General features: G+C 43.6%; 1 protein-coding gene across 1 annotated transcript in view; it reads right to left on the minus strand.

Moving 5' to 3' along the window:
* Positions 1-26,281, minus strand: part of LOC115461766 — a 568,733-nt gene that overhangs the window by 216,075 nt on the left and 326,377 nt on the right. Inside the window, exons 5-6 of the mRNA XM_030191811.1 lie at positions 18,568-18,681; positions 6,081-6,191 (exon numbers count right to left, since the gene is read on the minus strand). Of these exons, the coding sequence (XP_030047671.1) occupies positions 6,081-6,191; positions 18,568-18,681 (225 nt within the window). The remainder of the gene's footprint in view (positions 1-6,080; positions 6,192-18,567; positions 18,682-26,281) is intronic.

Here is a 26,281-nt window from a genome sequence, read left to right on the forward strand (position 1 = left end):
TGGCGTGGCTACGTTCTTCAGCTTTAGCTGATGATATCTTGGAAAAGGTAGCAGATCTCCCTTGTATGGGAGATAGCTTGTTTGGTCCTAAGGTGGCAGAGATGATTACCTCGATCAAAGATGAGTGCATGACACTGGACACTTTGGAAGATGATCACTCCAAAAGCTCAAGAACTGTCTATAAACGTCTCCCATATTATCAATCGAAACGTTTTCAGGGAAGGAGACCTTATTCTTCTCAGAAGACTGCATACTTTAATAAGCAACAGAGACAACGTCAATATGTCCCATCCAAATTTTCTCGTGACAAGAAACAAGTGCGTAGTACTACTATCCAACAGCAGAAGACAAATCCTAGTTTTTGACGCACAAGATCACCTCAGTCGTCCAGTAGGAGGGCGTTTGTCCTGCTACAGCAAGGTCTGGAAAACTGTAACAATGGATTCATGGGTGCTGCAGGTGATCACAAATGGATATCGCATACATTTTCTCGCTTCTCCACCATCCAATCCTCAAATAAGGTCCAGGACATCCGATGCACAAGCTCTTCTCCTACAAGCAGAAGTACACAGATTGCTCCAAGCTCAAGCTATAGAGCTAGTACCACAGGACCAGATGGGGAGCGGCTTCTATTCCAAGTATTTCCTGATACCAAAGAAACTAGGGGGATTTCGAGCCATCTTAGATCTCAGAAACCTCAACAAATTTATCAGAAAAGAAAGATTCCGCATGTGTACTCTCGCAAGCATTCTTCCATTTCTGCAGCAGGGAGCTTGGCTAGCATCGTTGGATCTCAGGGATGCATATCTCCACATACCCATTCAGCCAAGTTCACGTCGGTACCTTTGATTCACACTTCAGGGCATTCACTATCAATACAAAGTTTAGTTCTCCCATTTGGTCTCACATCAGCACCCAGAGTATTTACCAAGAGTGTAATTGTGGTCATAGCCTATCTGCGTCAGCAGGGTTGCATTATCTTTCCATACCTGGACAATTGGCTCATTGTAGGCTCCACTCAGCAAATCGTTATCCAGACATTGCACAGGACAATCACCCTCCTCACTTCCCTCGGATTTCTGGTAAATTACGAAAAGTCACTTTTGCAGCCGACACAGAGTTTGGAGTTCATAGAGGCGTGTCTCATTACACCCATAGCATTGGCACGCCTGCCTTCATTCAGAGTACAGACTCTAATCCTACTGGTTCAGAACCTGTTAAGTACTCAGGTAACCACAGCCAGAACTCTCTTAGTATTGTTGGGTCATATGGCTGCAACTGTCCATGTTCTACCACAAGCACGGTTATGAATGCGTCCCCTTCAGTGGTATTTGAGAGATCATTGGTCTCAATATCACCAACCGCTGTCCACCAAGATAACTCTGCAACAATACATAAAACCCCAGTTAACATGGTGGTTACATCTGCCTCACCTGACAGAGGGAGCACCTTTTCAGCTTCCAAAACCGACAATAGTAGTAACAACAGATGCCTCCAAGAAGGGTTGGGGTGCACATTGTCAGAATCAATCAACCCAAGGGCTCTGGTCACAGGAAGAGAAAGCCTGCATCATCAATCTTCTGGAACTAAGAGCAATCCGTCTATCACTGATCGCATTTGCTTACATCCTTCACAATCAAAATATTCACATCCAAACAGACAATCAAGTGGCTATGTATTATGTCAACAAACAAGGGGGAATCGGATCCCGATCCTTATGTCAGGAAGCAATCCAACTCTGGTATCTAGTTCTTCAGATGGGATCGCACATAACAGCCACTTACATTCCAGGTCATTTAAATTGTCTAGCAGACTCGCTCAGTCGCAAACTGCAGCCGCACGAATGGTCTTTGAAGACCATAATTACTCAACAGTTGTTCAAAAAGTGGGGTTCTCCTGTAATAGACCTAGTTGCATCCCCTCTCAACAGGAAGTGTCACAGATACTGCTCAAAGTAGCCCAGTCACAACAGAGAAGCATCCGATGCATTCCTCATCAATTGGGATCAAGGTCTGATATATGCCTATCCGCCCATTCCTCTCATAGCGAAGACATTGAAAAAGTGATCACAGACTCAGCTTGCATGATCCTGATTGCTCCTCGTTGGCCAAGACATTGTTGGTTCCCAATTCTTCTGTCATGGCTGAAGGAAGCACCAATCATCTTACCCATGGAGCCAGATCTAATTACTCAGCACCATGGCACACTTCATCATCCAAATCTTCATTCAGTAAAACTTACAGTATGGCTCATTCAGAACTGTGACTAATTCTGGACTGTTTTGGCACAAGTATTGCAAATACTGCAAGCAGCATGTAAAGAGTCGACCAGACGTTCATATGCTTCCAAATGGCACCGTTTTGAACTATGGTGTATAAGCAATTCCCATCAACCATACAGTTGTTCTCTTTCTACTGTTCTGGACTATTTATTGCATCTTTCTGATGTCGGTTTATCATTTACATCAGTCAAGGTTCATTTAGTGGCTTTGTCTGTTTTGCATGATCTAGTTGACGATACCACTGTTCTTCGTCATCCAGTTACCAAGAGATTTATGAAGGGTTTACTACATTCTAGACCTCCAATAAAGATTCCAGTGGCTGCATGGGACCTCAATCTTGTTTTACATAATCTCATGGGTCCCCCATTTGAACCATTGCTGACAGCTGACTTCAAATATCTCTCGTGGAAGACTATATTTTTGATTGCTATAACCTCTGCTAGGAGGATAGGAGAGCTTCAAGCATTAGTACATTATCCTCCATACTTACAAGTTTTACATGACAAAGTTTTGTTAAGAACACATCCAAAATTTTTACCTAAGGTTGTGTTGCCCTACCACTTCAATCAGACTATAATACTACCGGCATTTCATCCGCCTCCACACAATTTGGATCAAGACAAATTGTTACATACTCTTGACTGTGTTAGAGCGGTTACCATATATCTGCAGAGGACAAAAAGTTTACATCGTCCTTCGCAGCTTTTTCTTTCTCTACAGTCATTGCATTAACCAAAGCCAGTAAAGAAATCCACTTTATCTCGCTAGATAACTGATTGCATTTCATTCTGCTATAGACAGACTTTGCATTCACCAACTGTTGATGTTCCTCATGTCACTGCACACCAGTTGCAAGCGGTAGCAACCTCTTCAGCACTTCTTCAGCGTGCCTCTCCGCTGGAGATTTGCCGAGCTGCAACTTGGACAACTATGCATACCTTTACAAAGCACTATTGTATTGACGATGCATCGGCAGCTGACGCTTTGTTTGGCAGACTGGTTCTGTCCTCGTCCTTGTGAGGCACCAACACACCTCCTCCACCAATTCAGGTAACAGCTTATACTTTATATGTACTGCTGTGTTTAACTGTTACCATGTTTTCATTTAGCTTGGGAGTCTTCAACTGTGTGGCTAGATGATCCCACTGTCCATGGAGAAATAGAAGTTGCTTACCTGTAACGGTAGTTCTCCTTGGACAGTTGATCATCTAGCCACATAGACCCACCCTCCCACTCTGAGTTGTTGCCAGCTGGAAGATCAACTAGTTTGACAGGGGGCCATGTCTGCTAATTATACTACTTCTACGGGCGGGAAGGTTAGTGCGTGCGCAGAGAGCTCGTAGAGTTTTCTGTGCTATTGGAAGCCCGGGTCCGTAACGTCACCCTGATGTCACTTCAACTGTGTGGCTAGATGATCAACTGTCCAAGGAGAACTACCGTTACAGGTAAGCAACTTCTATTTACGAACCCCAGGCATCCAGACGTAGAATGTTGGAGCTACAAATTATTATAGGATATATAACAGATATTTAGCTGGCATTCATGCATCCCTCATAGCAGGTGTAAATACCAACATTTAAACTGTATGAAGTGGATCCTGAGGAATTTCGAGGGAATACCATGCCTTCTTTCATGTCCATCAAATCCATGCCGAGACTATGTCCCTTTTAGAACTGTCCATGCTGCAGATATGCAGGTATAAATTGCTATTTAGACATCTGAGCCATTTGCAAGTTACCAGAGGATATTCGTGTTAAATCAAACTCTCTGGGTTTTTTTTGCAAATTCTTGAAAACTTGGTTGTCTGAGAAATTTTATGGAATTTGTGGGCTTCTTTTACTAAGTGGCAGTAAGCCCAACGCAGGCTTACTGCTCACTATACAGGAAGTACCGCCGGGCTACTGCAGCGGCCCAGTGATACTTCCCACCCCTAGCATGCTGTTCTTTCCGGCACTACAAAATACCACCACCTCACAGTTAACTGCAGATCAGAGGTTGTGCCCCACTGGCAAAGAGTCCTCCCTGGTACTGAGATGAGCAGTAGGTCAGAGCTGGCAGAATGCTGTACAATGCCCTCTTTCAGCAACATTCAAGGTAAGAACTAAGTTCTGTAACGTGGCTAACACATGAAAGGGAGCTAAAACTGTCTTACAAAAATGGCCACTACCTCATGACTACCGAAACAAACCAGGGCACACTCTGACCCAGTAAGCAGGGGGAAAAGCACCATGGGAGTACAGCCTACCAACTACCAACATCGTGAGCATTTGCCCAATACCCTACACCCACCACAATGCATTGCTGATGTGACTCTACAGTCGCATAACAGAAAAGGTGTCACACTCACCTGAGAGCCACATCAGAACCAGGGAAAGGCTGTCAGAGGATAGAACACATTCTGCCTGTCATGGAGGTGGGTATGGCATTTGAGGCTGGCATAGAGGCTGGAAAAATGTTTTTAAAGTGTTTTTTTTTTTTTGGTGGGAGGAAGTTAATGACCACTGGGGGAGTCAGGGGAGGTGATCCCCGATTCCCTCCTGTGGTCATCTGGTCAGTTGGGGCACTTTTTGGGGGCTTGTTCATGGAAAAAAAGGGTCCAGAAAAAGTGACCCAAGATCGCGGTAAAAGTGCCTTTTTTTTTTTCGATTATCGGCCTAAGGCGTCCATCTCTCCTCAGCCGATAACCACGCCCCAGTCCCACCTTCACCACACCTCTGACACGCCCCCGTAAACTTTGTTCATTCCCGCAATGGAGTGCAATTGAAGACGACCCAAATCAGCTTTCGATTATACCGATTTGGTCGCCCACGGTTGAAAGACGCCCATCTCCCGATTTGGGTCGAAATATGGACGTCTTTCACTTTCGATTATGAGGTGGATAGACCCTCAGTCTCACTTGCTGGATTTGTTCCGATGAGAATGACCGAAACCATTTAGAAATCGCGAGACCAGTTCCTACTATGATAACCAAGTCACCACGATCTCAAGATTAATGGTATCAAATGTAGAGAAGACATTCCCTTATCAAAGCCCTTCTGAGCTACGTCTAACACCAAAATTAAGGGCTGCAGCCTCCAGACTCAGCTATAATATCATCTTCAGGGTAACTCTCATTTGGTCTATCAATCATAAAGGTCAGGAAATGTGATGTGTCTAATAAAAAAAGTTGTCATCTTATTTTTGCTGTTTTTGTTAAACTATTTCTCTGTGAATTTCAGTGGAAAAACATAACAACTACACTAAGCTAATTTAAATCTGACATAATTGTCTGAAAGCATTTGTCATGCAGGAATGAAAGAGTTAATTCGTTACACCAAAACAAAAACAAAAAGTAGAAGGTCAAACCTTTTATTGTACAGCTTAACAATTTCTTAAAAAGGATAACACAGTCAACAGAACAGTATGAAATATTTACGGAGGGCATATTTCATTCTAAAATACCACTAGAGCATTCTCCCCCTTCTATCTCACTGTATCACACACTGTGCTAATATCTTTTAGTCTATGTTTTATGACTTGTAATTTAAGTTTTTGTTTCTTCATTAAATTACTTGATTTAAGCTTTGTGTCCTGATTTATTAACTCATGTAAAATTCCTTCCGTTGATGAAAACAATTATTCTCTATCAAAAGAGGAGCTATTTAATTAGACAATAAAGATGTGTAGCAGATGTTATCCAGAATTCTCACCTCACGATTGCCTGAAAGTTTATTTATTTATCTTTTTTAATGAAAAAATGTCTATTTAGTGCAGATAAATTCTGAATATATTTAACTGGTCCTATGCCTCTGGTATTTACCTTTCTGCCTTGGTTTAGTCCTTGGTGGTTCAGGGTTGATCTTCTCCAGCTTCTCTGGTACTCTTATTGTAGCGTAGGCGACCTGTCCATCCTTCTCCAGCACTGAGGAACCTTCCATGAAATTATATATGGGTTTAGAAACAGAAGGCAGTGCCCGGGAATGCGAAATCCATCACCCCAACCAGCATCTGAGCACATTTACCTGATGACCAGGACTGGAAAGGGTTTGAATGCCTTTTTCTTTACGACTCTTAGATCAGAAAAAGTCACTGTCTCAGCCATTGCAAATGCCTCTTACTCTTTACTTGCCGCACAGTCATTTTCTGCAGGAAGGCGAGACTTCCCTTTTATCAGCTGCGGTAAAAAGTGGCCTCGGCGCACGTGTATAACATAGGCCAACGCCAGCACCGGCCCCCTTTTACTGCAGCTTGGAAAAGGGGCCCTGAATGGAGAGCTTTAAAAAAAACTATATATATATAAAATATAAATATGACAATATTGCACACTAACTTTTAAATTATAATAATTTATTGCACAAGATGTTTCTTTTTAACCTTTCAGAAAATGGATCAACTTTCAATCAATGAATGTTCCTCTAACTGATATTATCAACACCACGAATCAGGTAAGTAGTACAAATAATTACTTTCTCGGTTACTCAGAATTTACTTTAACTATGAAATTTCAACAAAAAAATTGATTCTTTGTGTCAATTGCTTTCTTGCAGATGTCCACTTTTCTTCACTTTGAAATGTAACTGAATCTCAGCATAAACCTCCAGGTAAGTATTTACGTGTAGATTGAAAGTCTCTGAAACGGTGTAGGTGGTGATTTTTGTGTACTTAGCTGCTTGAGTTGAACTTTCTTGAATACGAAAACCTTTGGTCTTTCTTGGTAGTTGGTGCACTTGTTGCTTCCGCGTTGCTCCTCCTGTGTCGTCCCTTAACAGCCTCGGTACCTGTACTCTAGTTAATTAAAGAAACTGAAACCCTGTCCCCCTATCCTGTGGGAATTTTTGTAAGGATTTTTGTTATTTTCAAAACTGTGGCCAACCTATCTAGATTAAATCAATAGATAAATAATGTTCCCTATTGCAGGACCTGCCTTATTACTTTTCCCTGCCTAATGAGGAACACTCTTCTGTTTATATGAATACCTCTTACAGACATCACTTCTTTTAAACTTTTAAATCAAAATCATTCAGCAAGAAACTTCCACCTCACTGAAACTTAAGCTTTGCCATTTTTTATTGGTATTCAGCTTATTCCACACACTTCCTATCACAATATTCTTATAAACCACAGTTCAACCAAGGGCAATAGTCCTGTTCATGCACCATTCAACACTCGTCCCTCTGCAATCAGGTGTCTTGCAATCATAACTCAGTACTGTGACAGTTCACTTCAAAATACAAGGTTTCCATGCATAACTACCACTACTGCCACTAGCCACACTCGCCAGTCACCAACAGGTTTCTATGCAACCTGAAACTGATTTGACTTAAACCCAAACCAGCACTCTTCTGTATAATTACTTTATAGACCAGCGCACGCTCACTCAGAATACTTATCAGGTGTACTGTGATTTTCAGTATGATTATCAACCTGCCTATTCACACAAGTTTCTTATACATACACGGGCAGAGCATCTTTCCTGCAGGTCTATCTCCCCTGTACTTTCAGTTCCCTCTGCTCCACAAAATTCCACTCTCTCTCTCAGTCACCAGCTGCTCGAGTTCAGCTCTGATTCTCTATTTCACAGGCAGAACCTTTTTTCACTGATCTGTCTCCTCCTGTGTCTTTAGTTTATCTGCTTCCATCAAGCACCCCTTAACTTAAGTTCTCTCTTTGTACATATCAATTTTACAAACACACACAAGCAGAGCACCTCTCATACCAGTCTATCCTCTCCTGTGTCTTCAGTTCCTCTCCTTGTATCAGACAACTCTTTATTTAAGCTCTCTCTACTGTATAAATCAATTCTCACACACACACAGGCACAGCACCTTCCACACACAGGTCTGTCCTCTCCTGTGTCTTCAGTTCCTCTGACCTTGTCACCAGCTCTGTCTCCCCTAGCAACAGGACTGCGGCTTCGCCATCTGACCTAGCAGCACCAATCAGACGCTAGCTTGTGGAATGTTAACCAACTTTTACAGTTTGGAAACTTTTCACAATCTCCATCTTGAAATCCAATTTTCCCATTAAAGTGTATGGAGAAAATGGATTTCAATACAAAATACAAGGTAAATTGCATTACATTTTAATAAAAATTGTTCCACCATCCCAGTCACTTTTTCCTGAATACAATCCATGTTTTATATTTTTTAAACCCATTAATAGGCACCATTTCACACTATTTTTATCCAAAAACCCCATTAAAAGTTAATGGAATTTTCCCAAAATTTCCACATACGTGAGGCAACATGTGCTCTCCTAAACACCGTCTATGGATTTTTAAAAACCGCTTTCAGAGCAGCGCACGACGCTCCGCACCAAAAATACCCCCCAAAACCCCTTCAAAATTAACTTTAAAATTTTTAAATGGTACAATCCTCCTAAACAGACCCCCCAGACCCCCCGACCATAAAAATAAAAATTTTAAAACATTAAGGGAAGGCCCGACAAAAGTCACTCCAAATAACTCAAAAATTAAACTAAATTAAGTCAAAATAAGGCCATAGGACTTTTTACCTTTGATCCCTAACGTCCATCCTGGGGTCCATTCATTTCCTGAGGGTCCCGGACACCCTCCGACTCCCCTCTTCATTTTTCCAGCCCAAAAATCAAATCGAGGCCCAGGCTCCATTTTTTCGGCCTACCGGCGTTTCCCTGCATTCGCGCATGCGCCGGATCTGCCGGATCCAGTGTACACGCAGGTAAACAAGCCCAGAGCCGATCTCGGCTCAGGCCCACCCAAATGACGACGACTGGAACGGCGACTTTTACCCGAAGTCGGGCAGCGCTGCGGTAGTAAAAGCAACAAGGAGGCAGGTTCGACTTTGTCCTTCGCTTCCCTGCCCTCTGCGTCCTGCCTTCCTCTGACGTCATTTCCTTTCGGGCAGGTGGGACGCTGAGAGGGCAGGGAAGTGAAGGATGGAGTCGAACCTGCCTCCTTGTTGCTTTTACTACCGCCGCCTGCCCACCCGTTCGTCACTACAACTTCGGGAGTGAAGGACAAGGAGTTGGTGCAGCATCTGGAAACTGCCATGGTGCACTGGACACGTCAGATTAAAGAGGTTCTGAGCGCACAGGAAACTGTGGAGACAGAGAGAGCTCCGGACCCTTAGAGGAGATTGAGTTCTGGAGGGATCGCTGCAGTGACCTGTCGGGGCTCAGCAGGTAGCTGGACAAGGATGGAGTAAAGCAGATTGAATCCCTACTGCAGCTCTCCAAGTCTTCCTATGTTGCGCCCTTCAAAAAGCTGTCAAATCAAATACAGGATGGGTCCATACAGGCTCTGTCCAACCTCACCTTCTTGTCCATCCTGAAAGGGCCCTTTGAGGAGCTGGCCACACTAAAAGCTAAGGCGATTGCCAGCAAATTGCTCCACATACTGAGCCTGGTTCGTGTCATCTGGGTCAACTCTCCGTATTACAACACTAGGGAGAGGCTTACAGCCCTCTTCCGCAAGGTGAGCCGGCTTCTGTGTCTCTAATCAGAAGGATTTTGCATGATTTTTTTAAAAATATATACAGTATACCCCTTGCTCATACCTCTCCTACTCCCTTCCCTCTTCCCATCTCTACCTACCTATCTCTTCTATTATTCTAATATGATTAACCTATATTTTCTCTTTCAATATTCTGTATTCCATATTATTATGTAAGCCGCATTGAGCCTGCCATGAGTGGGAAAGCGCGGGGTACAAATGTAACAAAAATAAAATAGATACTATTGGAGATTCTACATGGAATGTTGCTACTATTGGAGATTCTGTTGCTACTATTGGAGATTCTACATGGAATGTTGCTATTCCACTAGCAACATTCCATGTAGAAGGCTGCGCAGGCTTCTGTTTCTGTGAGTCTGACGTCCTGTACGTGCAGGACGTCAGACTCACAGAAGCAGAAGCCTGCGTGGCCACATGGGTGATCTGCAAGGGCTGACTTCTACATGGAATGTTGCTAGTGGAATAGCAACATTCCATGTAGATCTCAAATAGTAGCACAGTGGAGGAGTGGCTTAGTGGTTAGGGTGGTGGACTTTGGTCCTGAGGAGCTGAGTTCGATTCTCACTTCAGGAACAGGCAGCTCCTTGTGACTCTGGGCAAGTCACATTGCCCAGGTACAAATAAGTACCTGTATATGTAAGCTGCATTGAGCCCCAGACAATTTGCTTTTTCTAGGTGTCCAAAGGGCCCTGTGGTACATAAAATGAGATTGTGGCCGACAGGGAAGCCCTTGGACCCCTTGACCACACACGAGTCCATTGAGCATCTGACAAAGAGTCCTGAAGGTCCATTTCCCATACATGTTGCATAGAGGATCGTGGAGCAGGAATAGGGGACCTCATAGTTTTGTAAAACAGTGAGGCTTTGGGCTGAATCCTGCACTGAGTGGCGAGAAAGTGAGCGAGGAGTGGAGGAGTGGCCTAGTGGTTAGGGTGGTGGACTTTGGTCCTGGGAAACTGAGGAACTGAGTTCGATTCCCACTTCAGGCACAGGCAGCTCCTTGTGACTCTGGGCAAGTCACTTAACCCTCCATTGCCCCATGTAAGCCGCATTGAGCCTGCCATGAGTGGGAAAGCGCGGGGTACAAATATAACAAAAATAAAATAAATAAAAATACTTATATAGACAGTGCGTGCCCACCCATATTAGCTCTGGGCCCACCCAAAATCTCAGGTCTGGCTACGCCACTGGGCCCAAGCGAAATCCACCATAAAGAAAATGTTTCTCTCAATGTAGAAACTCAAACGCGTGAAACCATTCTTCCCAAGGGAAATCTTTCGTAACCTGATACAATCAATGGTACTAAGCCACGCAGACTACTGTAATGGAATCTATGCGGGATGCAAGGATCAAATCATAAAGAAACTTCAGACCGCCCAAAACGCAGCAGCCAGGCTTATACTTGGAAAAACACGTTTTGATAGTGCCAAGCCACTCCGAGGAAAACTGCACCGGCTACCAATCACAGAACGTATCACTTTCAAAATCTGCACGACTGTTCATAAAATTATTTACGGCGAGGCACCGGGATACATGACAGAACTCATCGACCTGCCAACCAGAAACACCACCAAATCTGCACGATCTTACCTAAACCTCCACTACCCAAACAGCAAAGGACTCAAATACAAATCCACCTATGCATCCAGCTTTTCCTACCTAAGCGCACAACTATGGAACGCACTGCCAAAAGTAGTAAAAACTACGCTCGACCACCTAAATTTCCGGAAAGCACTAAAGACAGATCTGTTCAGAAGAGCATACCCCACCGACCCAATATAAAATACCTGGACACCTGCGACACAACGTAACCATAGACCGTAATGGACATTACCTGACTCTTCCTTTCCCTCTCTAAGTTCCCCCCAATTATACCTACTATACATGTACCTCATTCTACTAAAAGATCACCTTGTATTCGTTATATGTTGTATTTTTTCAGATCGGAATTGGCTAACGCCGTTAACAGATATATGTAAGCCACATTGAGCCTGCAAAAAGGTGGGAAAATGTGGGATACAAATGTAACAAATAATAACAATAATACTCACCCTTAACCACGTAAACTGAACTGTTTAAAGATAGGACTACTATTTAAATGGTTATTTTATGCAGTTAAAGGCTGAATCTTGGCACTTAACCACACAAGTGCCAATTGTGGCCCTGGAACGCCAAGTTAGCCAGTTTTGGCTTGGCACTAATTGCAAATATTCAGCGGTACTAACTGGATAACTGCCACTGAATACTCACACTTAGTTATGGACAAGTAATTTAAGCAGGCAACTGCTCGGCAGTAGTACCTGCCTCCAAAGTGCCATTCCTGGCGCTGAAAAATACTTTTATTTTTTTTGTGCTGGGGGCTTACCCAGTGGTAATTGGGCAGCCCTGTGTGCTGACAAGGAGTAAGAGCATCCAAAAAGTTTATTTGCCAAAATAAACTAACCCAAGACCCTATATGGCTATGTTTCGGCAACAAGCCTTCTTTAGGGGTCAATATGGTTCAGATAAGTCAGCATCGCAGAGAAAACCATTAAAATACTGGAGCACAGTACACTGCAGACCCTTGTCGTCTCTTCGCCACCCTTAACTCCCTCCTCAAAGTGCCCTCCGCTCCCACCCCCCCCCCCCCCTCACTCTCTCCTCAATCATTGGCTGACTACTTTCGCGACAAGGTACAGAAGATCAACCTCGAATTCACTACCAAGCCACCTCCTCCTCTTCACCCTTTAACCCACTCCCTCAACCAACCAACCCAGGCCTCCTTCTCCTCTTTTCCTGATATCACCGAGGAGGAAACCGCCCACCTTCATTCCTCCTCGAAATGCACCACTGTTCCTCCGATCCCATCCCCACCAACTTACTAAACACCATCTCTCCTACTGTCACCCCCCCCCCCATCTTTTATATCCTCAACCTCTCTCTCTCTCCACCGCAACTGTCCCCGACACCTTCAAGCATGCTGTAGTCACGCCACTCCTCAAAAAACCATCATTAGACCCTACCTGTCCTTCCAACTACCGCCCCATCTCCCTCCTACCCTTCCTCTCCAAGATACTTGAACACGCCGTTCACAGTTGCTGCCTTGATTTTCTCTCCTCTCATGCCATCCTCGATCCGCTTCAATCTGGTTTCGCCCTCTACACTCGACAGAAACGGCACTCACTAAAGTCTGTAGTGACCTGTTCCTTGCCAAATCCAAAGGTCACTACTCCATCCTCATCCTCCTCGACCTATCCGCCGCTTTTGACACTGTCAATCATAACTTACTTCTTGCCACACTGTCTTCATTTGGGTTCCAGGGCTCTGTCCTCTCCTGGTTCTCCTCTTATCTCTCCCACCATACCTTCAGAGTACATTCTCATGGATCTTCCTCCACCCCCATCCCACTCTCTGTTGGAGTTCCTCAGGAATCTGTCTTTGGACCCCTTCTTTTCAATCTACAACCTCTTCCTGGGCTTGCTGATCTCATCTCATGGTTTCCAATATCATCTTTATGCCGACGACACCCAGCTTTATCTCTCCACACCAGACATCACTGCGGAAACCCAGGCCAAAGTATCGGCCTGCTTATCCGACATTGCCGCCTGGATGTCCAACCGCCACCTGAATCTGAACATGGCCAGACCGAGCCTCATTGTCTTTCACCCAAACCCACTTCTCCTCTCCCTCCACTCTCTATTTCAATGGACAACACCCTCATCCTCCCCGTCTCATCTGACCACAACCTCGAAGTCATCTTCGACTCTTCCTTCTCCTTCTCTGCCCATATGCAGCAGACAGCCAAGACCTGTCGCTTCTTTCTCTATAATATCAGCAAAATTCGCCCCTTCCTCTCTGTGCACACCACCCGAACTCCCATCCACTCTCTCATCACCTCTCGCCTTGACTACTGCAACCTACTCCTCACTGGCCTCCCACTTAACCATCTATCCCTCCTTCAATCCGTTCAGAACTCTGCTGCCCGTCTTATCTTCCGCCTAGACCGATATGCTCACATCACCCCTCTCCTCAAGTCACTTCACTGGCTTCCAATCAGGTACCGCATACAGTTCAAGCTTCTCCTACTAACCTACAAATGCACTCAATCTGCAGCCCCTCATTACCTCTCTACCCTCATCTCCCCTTACGTTCCTACTTGTACCTCCGTTCACAGGACAAATCCCTCCTCTCAGTACCCTTCTCCACCACTGCCACTCCAGGCTCTGCCCTTTCTGCCTCGCCTCACCCTATGCTTGGAATAAACTCCCTGAGCCCATACACCAAGTCCCCTCCCTGCCCATCTTCAAATCCTTGCTCAAACCCCACTCTTCAATGTCGCTTTCAGCACTTAACCATTGTACCTCTATCAGTGGTGTAGCAAGGGTGGGGCGGTGGGGGCGGTCCACCCCAGGTGTCAGCGGGTGGGGGGGTGCTCCGCTCCCACCCTACCTTCTTTAAAAAAAAAAAACAGTAAAGCGACGTGGCAGGCAGCGCGGCCTCGCGTCTGCCCTGCTTGTAAAACAAGTAGATCTCCTTGTCGGGCCTTCGCTCACTGGGTCCCTCCCTCGAGGAAATAGGAAGTTACCTCAGAGGAGGGCGGGACCCAGTGAGCGAAGGCCCGATGAGGAGATCTACTTGTTTTACAAGCAGGGCAGACGTGAGGCCACGCTGCCTGCCACGCCGCTTTACTAATTTTTTTTTAAAGAAGGTAGGGTGGGAGCAGCCGGAGCGGAGCACCCCCTCACCCGCCGTCCTCTCGACGGATCTGGTAGGCGGGTCGGGTCGGGGGGGCCCATATGACAGAAGGGGATGGGGTGGGGAGCCCAGATAACAGAAGGGGATGGGGTGGGGTGCCCAGATGACAGAAGGAGATGGGGTGGGAGCCCAAATGACAGAAGGGGATGGGGTGGGGAGCCCAGATGGCAGAAGGGGATGGGGTGGCCAGATGGGAGAAGGGGATGGGGTGCTCAGATGGGAGAAGGGGATGGGGAGGGGAGCCCAGATGGGGTCTGGGCTGAAAAGGGAGGCCCTAATGCAAGGCAGGTGGATGGAGGGAGCTGGAACTGGGGGCTGAAAAGGAGGGTAGGTGGATAAGCGGGCTAGTACTGGAATGGGGCTGAAAAGGGGGCAGGAGCTGAAACTGTGGGGACTGGGGGCTGAAAAGGAGACAGGGAGAAGTGGCTGGGGGCCGAAGCTCGGAACTGGTGGGAGAAAAGGGCTGGGGCTGAAACTGGGGACTGGTGGGATAGTGGGGCTGGAACTGAGGGCTGAAAAAAGGGGCAGAGAGAGGGGACAGATCCTGGATGGAAGGGGAAGTGAGAGGGAGGGCAAACCCTGGATGGATGGGAGAGGGAGGACAAATGGTGGATTGAAGGGACAGAGAGAAAGGGCAGACAGTGGATGGAAGCGATAGAAAGGGCAGACAGTGAATGGAAGGGGGAGAGAGAGAGGGCAGACACGGGCAGATTGTGGATGGAAGGGGCAGAGATAGAGGGCAGATGTAGATGGAAGGAGCAGGGAGAGAGGGCAGACATTGGATGGAGGGCACACCAGAGAGGGCAGACACTGGGTGGCAGAGAAAGAACAAAGACAGATGCTGGATGGAAGGAAGACAGTGAAAAGAAGATGAGGAAAGCAGAAACCAGAGACAACAAACTGTAAATAAAATATTTACTTTATTTTTTTGCTTTAGGGTAAGTAGTATTGTAGATGTGTTAATAAATGTTTATAATAGAACATGTAAACAAGGTAATTTTTTTATTGGACTAATTTTAATACATTTTGACTAACTTTCAGAGAACAAAACCCCCTTCCTCAGGTCAGGATAGGATACTGTAACAGCACTATACTGTATTGACCTGAGGAAGGATGTTTTGGCCTCTGAAAGCTAAATGTATTAGTCCAATAAAATGGTATTATTTTATTTTCTGTATTTGTTTTATTTCTATTTGTTAATTTGTAAAGTGGTGATTGGTTCAAATTTACATCTGCTGTCTTTATATTTTGCACAGTTCTAGGGGACATTTTCTGTTTCTGTGGTGTTGCATTGTATGCAGAGTCTGGCATCGGGGGTTCAGTTTAATTTTTGTCTAAATAGAAAGTTTATGATTACTTATTCTATAGTGGATTAGGGTGTATCTGTGTTTGTGAAAAAGACATGGCTTTCAGTTGGCATTGACTGTGCAGGATTGACGATCTGTACTATTCTGTCTGGTTTCGTTTTACAATAGGTGAATTGATGTTCTAGTGCTCACTGTAGTGTTTAAGATGCTTTCCTTTTCCTTGTGTGATTCGTAGAAATCACTGCTTATGGTATGGTAGAATTGCTCTATAGGTCCTGAGTGTTTTGTATTCTCGGCATGCCTAGTACTAGATTTTGAAGGGGGGTGTTAAAAAATGACCGGCCCCGGGTGTCAACTACCCTAGCTACGCCACTGACCTCTATCCAGGAAATCTAGACTGCCCCAATTTGATTGACTGCACTTTTTGTCCTTTAGATTGTAAGCTCCTTTGAGCAGGGACTGTCCTTCTTTGTTAAATTGTACAGCGCTGCATAACCCTGGTAGCGCTTTAGAAATGTTAAGTAGTAGTAGTAGTAGAGAGACTGTTTTCCACATTCCCATTTTCATGATATGCTTATCTGCTCGGTAACATCATATTAAAATCTTATACTAAAAAGCAGAAAACCCCTGCTTAAATAATCAGCTTTTCAGGGCTGTTTTGCAGGCTTCTTATCCGACTGAGCAGTGTAGTCCATAATTTGTGCTTTTCTAGGCATCATGCAAGTATCTTTCAGGATAAGAACAGGATCAGATGCTAATTGCCGAAAGAAATCAGCCATTGGGTGAGAGGGGCAGATATTCTTTGGGCTAAGAAAGAGAGGGCTAAGGCAGAGGGTAGAAAGACAAGTTAGGGTCCCACAACACCCCCAGACTGCACACCATATATGCCTTAGAGAAAATTCATCAATGTAGTTTACAATGATAATTAATATAAAAGAATGTGAGAAAGGAACAACATGAAATCAGGAAAGAGGAGAGAGCAGATATGGCAGAGAAGTGCCAAGGAGGAAAAGAGGAGTAAACATGAACCAACACTGGCAAGCTGTCACCTTCAGTCCAGTCAAAGGCGACGGTAGCTACTCAGGACCCAAAAGCTTTAACAAAGAGGTGGGTCTTAAGCTTAGTCTTAAATAGGGCTGAAGAACACTCTAGGCATAGTTCTACCAGTATTGAGTCTGAAAGTGCTAAAAATCTTACGCTGAATATTGGACAGATGAATGGAACAGTTGGAGGGGAGTTGACAAAGGTTAAGTTGGGAGGAATGAAGAGACCGCTCGTGGTTGGTATGGCAACAGAACTTGTGATAAGTAGAGAGGACAACCTGTGTAATAGATTTTGAAGGGCATTTTTGATATGATGTTCAAATCCAACTTTGGACGTTTCGCTCAAAACGTCCCAGACTCAAGTGGTGTATATAGAGATTTTTGAAACCAAAGAAGTGATTATCGTTTTGTTTTGAAAATGGTCTGTTTCTAGATGTTACTGTAATCAGTGTATCTATTTTTTTGGATCATTTTCGAAAACAAAAGGTCCAAGTGAAAAACGCACAAAATCAAGCTATTAGGATGTAGGAGGAGCCAGCATTCTTAGTAGACTGGCCACATAGACATCTCAGCAGAGCTGTGGGGGACTGCAGTGGACCTCACATAAAGGTCCCAGGTACACATGTCACCCTTACCCCCTTATACTGTATAGTGAGCTCTCCAAAACCCACTGTACCCAACTGTACACCACTACAGTAGCCCTTATGCCTTCAAGTGTCACCTATATGTAGGTACAGTAGGTTTTTGGTGAGTTTTGGAGCACTCACAGAACCTTGATGAACTTCAGGCTTAATAATGTTCCACCTGGAAACATAGCCCCCCCCAGTCTCACTTGCTGGATTTGTTCTGATGAGAATGACCGAAACCATTTAGAAATCGCAGGACCAGTTCCTTCTATGATAACCAAGTCACCGCAATCTCAAGATTAATGGTATCAAATGTAGAGAAGACATTCCCTTATCAAAGCCCTTCTGAGCTACGTCTAACACCAAAATTAAGGGCTGCAGCCTCCAGACTCAGATATAATATCTTCAAGGTAACTCTCATTTGGGCTATCAATCATGAAAGTCAGGAAATGTGATGTGTCTAATAAAAAAAGTTGTCATCTTATTTTTTACTGTTTTTGTTAAACTATTCCTCTGTGAATTTCAATGGAAAAACATAACAACTACACTAAGCTAATTTAAATCTAACATAAATGTCTGATTGTCATGCAGGAATGAAAGAGTTAATTCGTTACACCAAAACAAAAACAAAAAAGTAGAAGGTCAAACCTTTTATTGGTACAGCTTAACAAATTTTTTTAAAAGGATAACACAGTCAACAGAACAGTATGAAATATTTACGGAGAGCATATTTCATTCTAAAATAGCACTAGAGCATTCTCCCCCTTCTATCTCACTGTATCACACACTGTGCTAATATCTTTTAGTCTATTTTTATGACTTGTAATTTTAAGTTTGTCTTTCTTCATTAAATTACTTGATTTAAGCTTTGTGTCCTGAATAATCAACTCATGTAAAACTCCTTCCGTTGATGAAAACAATTATTCTCTATCAAAAGAGGAGCTATTTTAATTAGACAACAAAGATGTGTAGCAGATTTTTTCCAGAATTCTCATCTCACGATTGCCTGAAAGTTTATTTATTTATCTTTTTTAATGAAAAATGTCTATTTCAGTGCAGATAAATTCTGAATATATTTAACTGGTCCTATGCCTCTAGTATTTACCTTTCTGCCTTGGTTTATTCCTTGGTGGTTCAGGGTTGATCTTCTCCTCCGGCTTCTTTGGTACTCTTATTGCAGCGTAGGTGACCTGTCCATCCTTCTCCAGCACTGAGGAACCTTCCATGAAATTATATATGGTTTAGAAACAGAAGCAGTGCCCGGGAATGCGAAATCCATCACCCCAACCAGCATCTGAGCACATTTACCTGATGACCAGGACTGGAAAGGTTTGAATCCCTTTTTCTTTACGACTCTTAGATCAGAATAAGTCACTGTCTCAGCCATTGCAAATGCCTCTTACTCTGACTACCTCTGTTGGGGAGATGAAGGTACACTGCAGGCGGACAGGAAGTCAGACGAATTGTGTAGTGTTGAAAATAGTAACAAAAAGCATTAAGGCAGAATTGACCAGATTGAAAGTATGATCTAAAAGTAAGGAGAACAGTTAATCAAATACTTAATGGAAAGTTGTCTAGTTTAACATGGTGCTAGATTTATTTGGTCTAAAAGTGGGTAACCCTGGAAGAGTCAGGGATGAACCTTGGCCAGCTAGTTTGTTTTGGGAGTACTAACAGGCTTGTCTAGATTGCCGAAAATGAGCTTCATTGAGTGGGTAAAGTCATAAGATAGTAGTGGCCCTACCATTAGGCCAACTGAGGTGGGGGCCTCAGGCAGCACTCTACATGGAACGACATCTCCCCATTCCCTCCTCAACCCTCTTCCCCGTGTTTACCTTCTTTTTTCTTTCCCAAAAGGCAGCAGTGGCAGCAGCGATTCCCATAGGCTGCCCTGCCACCAGCACCGGCCTCATCTCCTTACTGTGGCTCGCCTCTTTGACGTATCTTCCTGTTTCCTCAGAGGTGGGCTGTAGTAGAGCGAAGAGGCTGGTGCTGGTGGCAGGGCAGCCTATGGGAATCACTGCCGCTGTTGCCTTTTGGAAAAGAAAAAAAGAAGGTAAACGTGGGAAAGAAAGTTGAGGATGGAAGGGGGAGATGCCAGACCATGGCTAGGTGGGGGTGGGTGGGGGAGGCGGATGGTTTCTCATCCCTGCCTCAGGTGGCAGATTGCCTTGGGCCACCCCTGTCATAAAAACATAAGAGTAGCCATACTGGGTCAGACCAATGGTCCATCTAGCCCAGTATCCTGTTTCCAACAGTGGTAAATCCAGGTCTCAAGTACCTGGCAGAAACCCAAATAGTAGCAAGATTCATGCAACTGATTCTGAGGACAAGCAGTGGCTTCCCCTATGTCCATCTCAATAACATATTGCGGACTTTTCCTCCAGGAACTTGTCCAAAACTTTTCTAAACCCAGATACACTAACAGCTGTCACCACATGCAATGACTTCCAGAGCTTAACTATTCTTTGAGTGAAAAAGTATTTCCTCCTATTTTTTTTTTTAAGTATTTCCATGTAATTCCATTGAGTGTCCCCTGGTCTTTGTACTTTTTGAAACAGCGAAAAATCGATTCACTTCTACCCGTTCTACACCACTCAGGATTTTATGGAGCTTAATCATATCTCCCCTCAGCTGTCTCTTTTCCAAGCTGAAGAGCCCTAACCTCTTTAGCCTTTCCTCATATTGGAGCAGTTCCATCTCCTTTATCGTTTTGGTCGCTCTTCTTTGAGCCATTTCTAATTCCACAATATCATTTTTGAGATATGGCGACCAGAAATGAATGCAATTTTCAAGGTGAAGTTGTCCCTTTCCTAATAATTCCTAGCATCCTGTTTGCTTTTTTTGGCTGCCACCACACACTAAGCAGAAGATTTCAGCTTATTGTCTACAATCTAGATCTTTTTCTTGAGTACTGACTCCTAAGGTTGACCTCAGCATCAGGTGACTATAATTTGGCTTATTTTTCCCAATGTGCATCACCTTGCATTTGTCTACATTAAATTTCATCTACCATTTGGATGCCCAGTCCTCCCTGGCTCTGATCCTGCGATCTTGGGCTGGGTCTCTCCACTGCCCACCCAGAGATCTCCTTCACAATTGCTGTTTTTCTTAATAGCAGCTCTCCTTTTTTTTTTTAGCCAATGGATTCACTTCTTTTAATTCTGGGACTCCCCTTTACCCTACACGTCAATGGCATGGGATGTGCAGGCAACTCAGGCTTGCAGGCAAACAAGGACAAGCAAACCAAAAACAAAAAAAAAATCAAAGACCACCCCCCAAGTAACACTTTATATTGACACCTAACTCCATCTCCCCTGCCACTCATATCTAGAAGGGCACTCTCTGCATTTTATTCTAAAGCTACTCCCCTTGGGTTGGACTTTCTCCCACCCAGGGACCTCCCAGTCACTCCCCCCAGTGACTCTCCACAGGGACTTTACTTTCTTACTAATCACAAACAGGGGATTGCAAGAGGAAGACTGGGAAAGGGTCGGAAAATGGAAAGAGGACATTGAATATCTGTTTTGACCACTGTGATACTATCCGGTTAGTGCTAGGGTGGTTTGTGGATGGACCTTGGGAGAGCTTTTACTTATCTGGTTAGAGGTGATATTCACTCCCTTGACCAAATAAGTATGTGGATAGAGTGATGACAGCTAAAAGACTGGCCCTAACTTTATCTGCTGAGCTAACTGGGTCCCAGTCTGAATATCGGCCAGTGCTGGAATAGCTTTCGGTGACCATATAAAAATAAGTCCAACTAGAAAACTCCACACAAGTTTATTAATAAAATAACTCGACATGGAAACGTTTCGCCACAGCAGGCTGCCTCAGGGGTCACAATCTGTTGGAAATTATCTCAATAGCACAAGAACTTGTGATGCGTGTAAAAACTGATGCATCAAACAGTCGTACAACCAAAAACGTACCCAGAGAAGGGTTCTTGCTGTCAATTTTTATAAGTACCACAAGATTTTATGCAATTGAGATCATTTCTAACAGATCGTGACCCTTGATGCAGCCTGTTTTCGCAAAAAGTGAAGTAGAATGAAGCCTTTAAAGATGCCATGTTAATGTTCGCACAAACCTTTTGCCCGCAGCTTGGTAAAAGGACCCCTATATAATTTGATTCACAATTACTTTCTACATAATTTGAATTTTTAATGTTTTATACTAACATTATTGATTAATGACTATTTTTGATATATTATCTATATCCATATATTGATATAAATGTATTTTATGTTGCTATTTTTACGAGACATTTGGTTCATCCTTTTACATGTTCTATTGGTGTCAAAAGAAAGTTGAATGCATGTTTGTTGTTAGACGGTGCCCCTGACACTGACCTTTTGTGGGCCAAAACATGGCCATCTCGGGCTTTCTGAGCAATCTCTTTATTCTCCTTCAAGAAATGGACACTGTGACATTATCATTTTACTTCTGATCTGCTATTTTTCACATTTTATGATAATTCTGGAAATATTTATGGTGAACAAATACAGAGTGATCTTGTGGTAAAGTGAAGTTCCTGTGTGACAGACACATTGGGGAATCATAAGGAGGAAGAGTTAAGCTATGTCCAATAAGAGATTTGGTTTTGTTGTGTTGCAGGGTTAAGGCATTTAAGTTGGATCGTTAGGGTATGCCTTTTTGAACAAGTTAGTTTTTAGTAGTTTCCGGAAGTTTAAGTGGTCATATGTTGTTTTCACAGTGCTTGGTAGTGCGTTCCATAGTTGCGTGCTTATATAGGAGAAGCTGGATGAGTAGGTTGATTTGTATTTGAGTCCTTTGCAGCTTGGGTGGTGGAGACTTAGGTATGTTCGTGTTGATCTTGATGTGTTTCTGGTTGGTAGGTCTGTCATGTTTTTCTCGTAGGGGTTTTGTGCTTTCAAATTTCATTTTTCCAAATATGAGCCTGGCTTGGAGTTTCTTTATGATTTGTTCTTTGCATCCCGCATAGATTCCATTGCAGTAGTCTAGATGACTTAGTACCATAGATTGCATCAAGTTGCAAAATATTTCCCTCGGGAAAAACGGTTTCACTCGTTTGAGCTTCCACATTGAGTGGAACATTTTCTTTATTGTAGCTTTTGCTTGGCTCTCTAGTGTGAGGTTTCGGTCGATTGTAACTCCGAGAATTTTCAGGCTGTCTGATATAGGGAGGGTGTAATCTGAGGTGGTTATGTTGGTGGGTTTATTTGTGTTATATTGGGATGAGAGGATGAGACAATGTGTTTTTTCTGTGTTAGTTTTAGTTGAAATGCATTCGCCCATGAGTTCATGATGTTTAAACTGAGTTTGATTTCTTTGGTGATTTCTGTTAAATCATGTTTGGAAGGGATGCATATTGTGACATTGTCTGCGTATATGAACGGGTTAAGGCCTTGATTGGATAAGGACTTGGCTAGTGGGGTCATCATTAGGTTGAAAAGGAGCGGTGATAGTGGTGATCCTTGAGGTACTCCACAGTCTGTTTTCCATGGTGATGATATGTTCGCATTTGATTTCACTTGATATGTTCTAGTAGTTAGGAAACCCTTGATCCAGCTAAGTACACTTCCACCAATCCCGAAGTATTCTAGGATGCTTAGTAGTATATTATGGTTTACCATGTCGAACGCACTAGACATGTCGAATTGTAGAAGAAGTATGCTTTTGCCTGTTGTAATTTCTTGTTTGAATTTGGCTATGAGAGTGATTAGTACTGTTTCGGTGCTGTGGATGGCGCGAAATCCTGATTGTGATTTGTGTAGTACTGTGAATTTGTTTATGTAGTCAGTAAGTTGTTTGGTTACGATGCTTTCCCTCAGTTTAACTAAGAGTGGGATTGATGCTACTGGGCGGTAGTTGGTGATATCGTCTGGTTTTTTCTAGGTGTCTTTTGGTATTGGGGTGAGTAAGATGTTGCCGTTTTCCTTGAGGAAGAGACCAAGTTGAAGCATGTAGTTTAAGTGGAAGGTGAGGTCTGCTATGAAGCGGTGGGGTGTGGATTTTAATAGGTAACTGGGACAGGCATCCAATTTACAGTGAGTCTTTGAAAACCTATTAATCGCTTGCTTGACTGTTTCAGCGGTGAGGGGATATATATATATATTGGCTGTGCAAATCTCTGTTTTATAGATAGGAAGGGAAAGATGTGATTACTGTTCTTCCATGAGGTTAGTGGTCTAGTGTTTCACTTGTACCTGATTTTCAAAGTTTTATGATTAACTTGTCAACGTTATATCATTGGTGAATTTGACTTGAGGAAGTTCATTATTACTATTTTTGTTATTTTTATTTTGGAATAAACTTCTTTGAAGTTGAGGGATATCACTGCTATTCGACGTTTTCATGAACACTGTAAGCTGTAAATAATTTCAGTCGGTCAATGGACTGTGATGGCTGATAGGAATCAGACCTGGGCTGGGGATATAATGAACAGGGGATACATTGGGTTTTTACCATTTCCTCATATTTGTCATGAATTATTTTTTATTTTTTATTTGTGGCTTTTTGAAGAAACAGTATAAAAAATGAACAAACAAATAGAAACAAACGTATAAAAATATCTATAAAATCTTGAGTGGTGTAGAACGGGTAAAAGTGAATCGATTTTCACACTTTCAAAAAGTACAAAGACCAGGGGACACTCGATGAAGTTATATGGAAATACTTTTAAAACAAATAAGACGAAATATTTTTTCACACAAAGAATACAACTCTGTAATTCATTGCCAGAGGATGTGGTATCAGCCGTTAACGTGTCTGGGTTTTAAAATGGTTTGGACAAGTTCCTGGAGGAAAAGTCCATAGTCTGTTATTGAGACAGACATGGGGAAGCCACTGCTTGCCCTGGGATAGGTAGCATGGAATATTGATACCATGTAGGTTTCTGCCAGGTGCTTGTGACCGGATTGGCCACAGGATACTGGACTAAATGAACCATCAGTCTGACCTAGTATGGCTATTCTTATGTTCTAATTTCAATACATTTCCCTATCAACTATTCATGGCAGCCATTTTGTTGAGGCAACTGCTAGAGACAGGAGAGAGTGGGGTTTCCTCCTGACCCCATTGCCTCTATTGGACCACCAGGGATCTTAGGTAGGCTTGGGGGGAGGGGGGAGAAGGTTGGGAGTGAGGTCTACCCTTACCAGAGGAGGGTGGATCGGAAGGGGATCTGTTCTGGGGAGGTGGTGGGAGTGGCATTGGAAGGAGAAGCATCCTCAAGCCTTCCTTGCCTCTATCCAGTATTTTGACTGGTGCCTGGTTAACCTCACCGCATAAGGTTAGGATAGCCTTTTTTCTGTCCTAATTCTAGGTGGCTACTAGCTGGTTAGTGGTCTGAATATCGCCACTAACTGGTTAGTTGTAGTTCTCCCCTAATTCCATCCCCAGCCTGCCCCTAATCTCACTAGTTAGGGGATGGCCAGTTAGCAGGAATATCCATTGTCACTGCCTATCCCTGTTGTGCCCCAGACAAGTGATTTAAATGGACATTTAAAGTGTTTTAATATCTATCCCTATGTATATTTAATGCCACTCTCTGGATAGTGAGTGGTCCTGAATGTAGGCAGATACTGATGATTTCAGTTATTTCTATAGTTACGCAGTTTAAGGGGTCCTTTTACTAAACTGCAGTAAAAGGGGCTCAGCTCTAGCGGCAGCGTCCATTTTGCCGCACGCTAGGACCCCTTTCACCGCAGCAGGTGAAAATAAGCAAAAATGAAGCAGATGTGGTAAGTTCGCACTTGCCACACAGCCATTTCGGGGGGGGGGGGGGGGGGAGGCATTTAACACGACTACTAATCATTTCTATAGTGCTACTAGACGTACCCAGCGCTGTACACTTGAACATGAAGAGACAGTCCCTGCTCCACAGAGCTTACAATCTAATTAGGACAGACAAACAGGACAAACTTACAATTTTGTTAATAGCACAACAATAGTAAAATAACCAGGAATAAACATAAATACAATAAATGAAGTAAAACTGAAAACAGTAAATTGAAACCTAATAATAGAACTACTGTGAAACGGTAACAAAAATATTCACATTTAACAGCACTGGAATTCAAATACCAGCGATATAATACACTACAACATAATAGAGTGGAGGAGTGGCCTAGTGGTTAGAGCACCGGTCTTGTATTCCATTCCAGCGGTGGCCAGTTCAAATCCCACTGCTGCTCCTTGTGATGTTGGGCAAATCACTTAACCCTCCATTGTCAGGTACAAACTTAGATTGTGAGCCCTTCTGGGACAGAGAAATATCCAGAGTACCTGAATGTAACTCACCTTGAGCTACTACTGAAAAAGGTGTGAGCAAAATCTAAATAAATAAATTTTTGCATAATACTAATGATACACCTAATAAGCATTAGAACATTCAACTAACATAGATATGATGCTAAAGATTTTTCTGCAATGTGGCTTACCATCTGCCTCATAATCGAAAGTGAAAGATGCCCATATTTTGACCTAAATTGGGAGATAGGCGTCTTTCTCTAGTGGGCAACCAAATCGGTATAATCGAAAGCCGATTTTGGTCGTCTTCAACTGCAATCCATCGCGGGAACGAACAAAGTTGAGGAGGGCATGTTGGAGGCGTGGCGAATGCGGGACTGGGGCATGGTTATCCGCCGAGGAGAGATGGGCGTCTTTAGCTGATAATCGAAACAAGAAGGACGTTTTTGAAAAGAATTTGGTCCGCTTTATTTGGACCCTTTTTTTTCAGGTCCAAGTCCCAAAAACGTGCCCCAACTGACCAGATGACCACCGGAGGGAATTGGGGATCACCTCCCCTGATTCCCCCAGTGGTCACTAACCCC

The sequence above is a fragment of the Microcaecilia unicolor genome, chromosome 2, assembly GCF_901765095.1.
Source record: "Microcaecilia unicolor chromosome 2, aMicUni1.1, whole genome shotgun sequence".
Classification (NCBI taxonomy): Eukaryota; Metazoa; Chordata; class Amphibia; order Gymnophiona; family Siphonopidae; genus Microcaecilia; species Microcaecilia unicolor.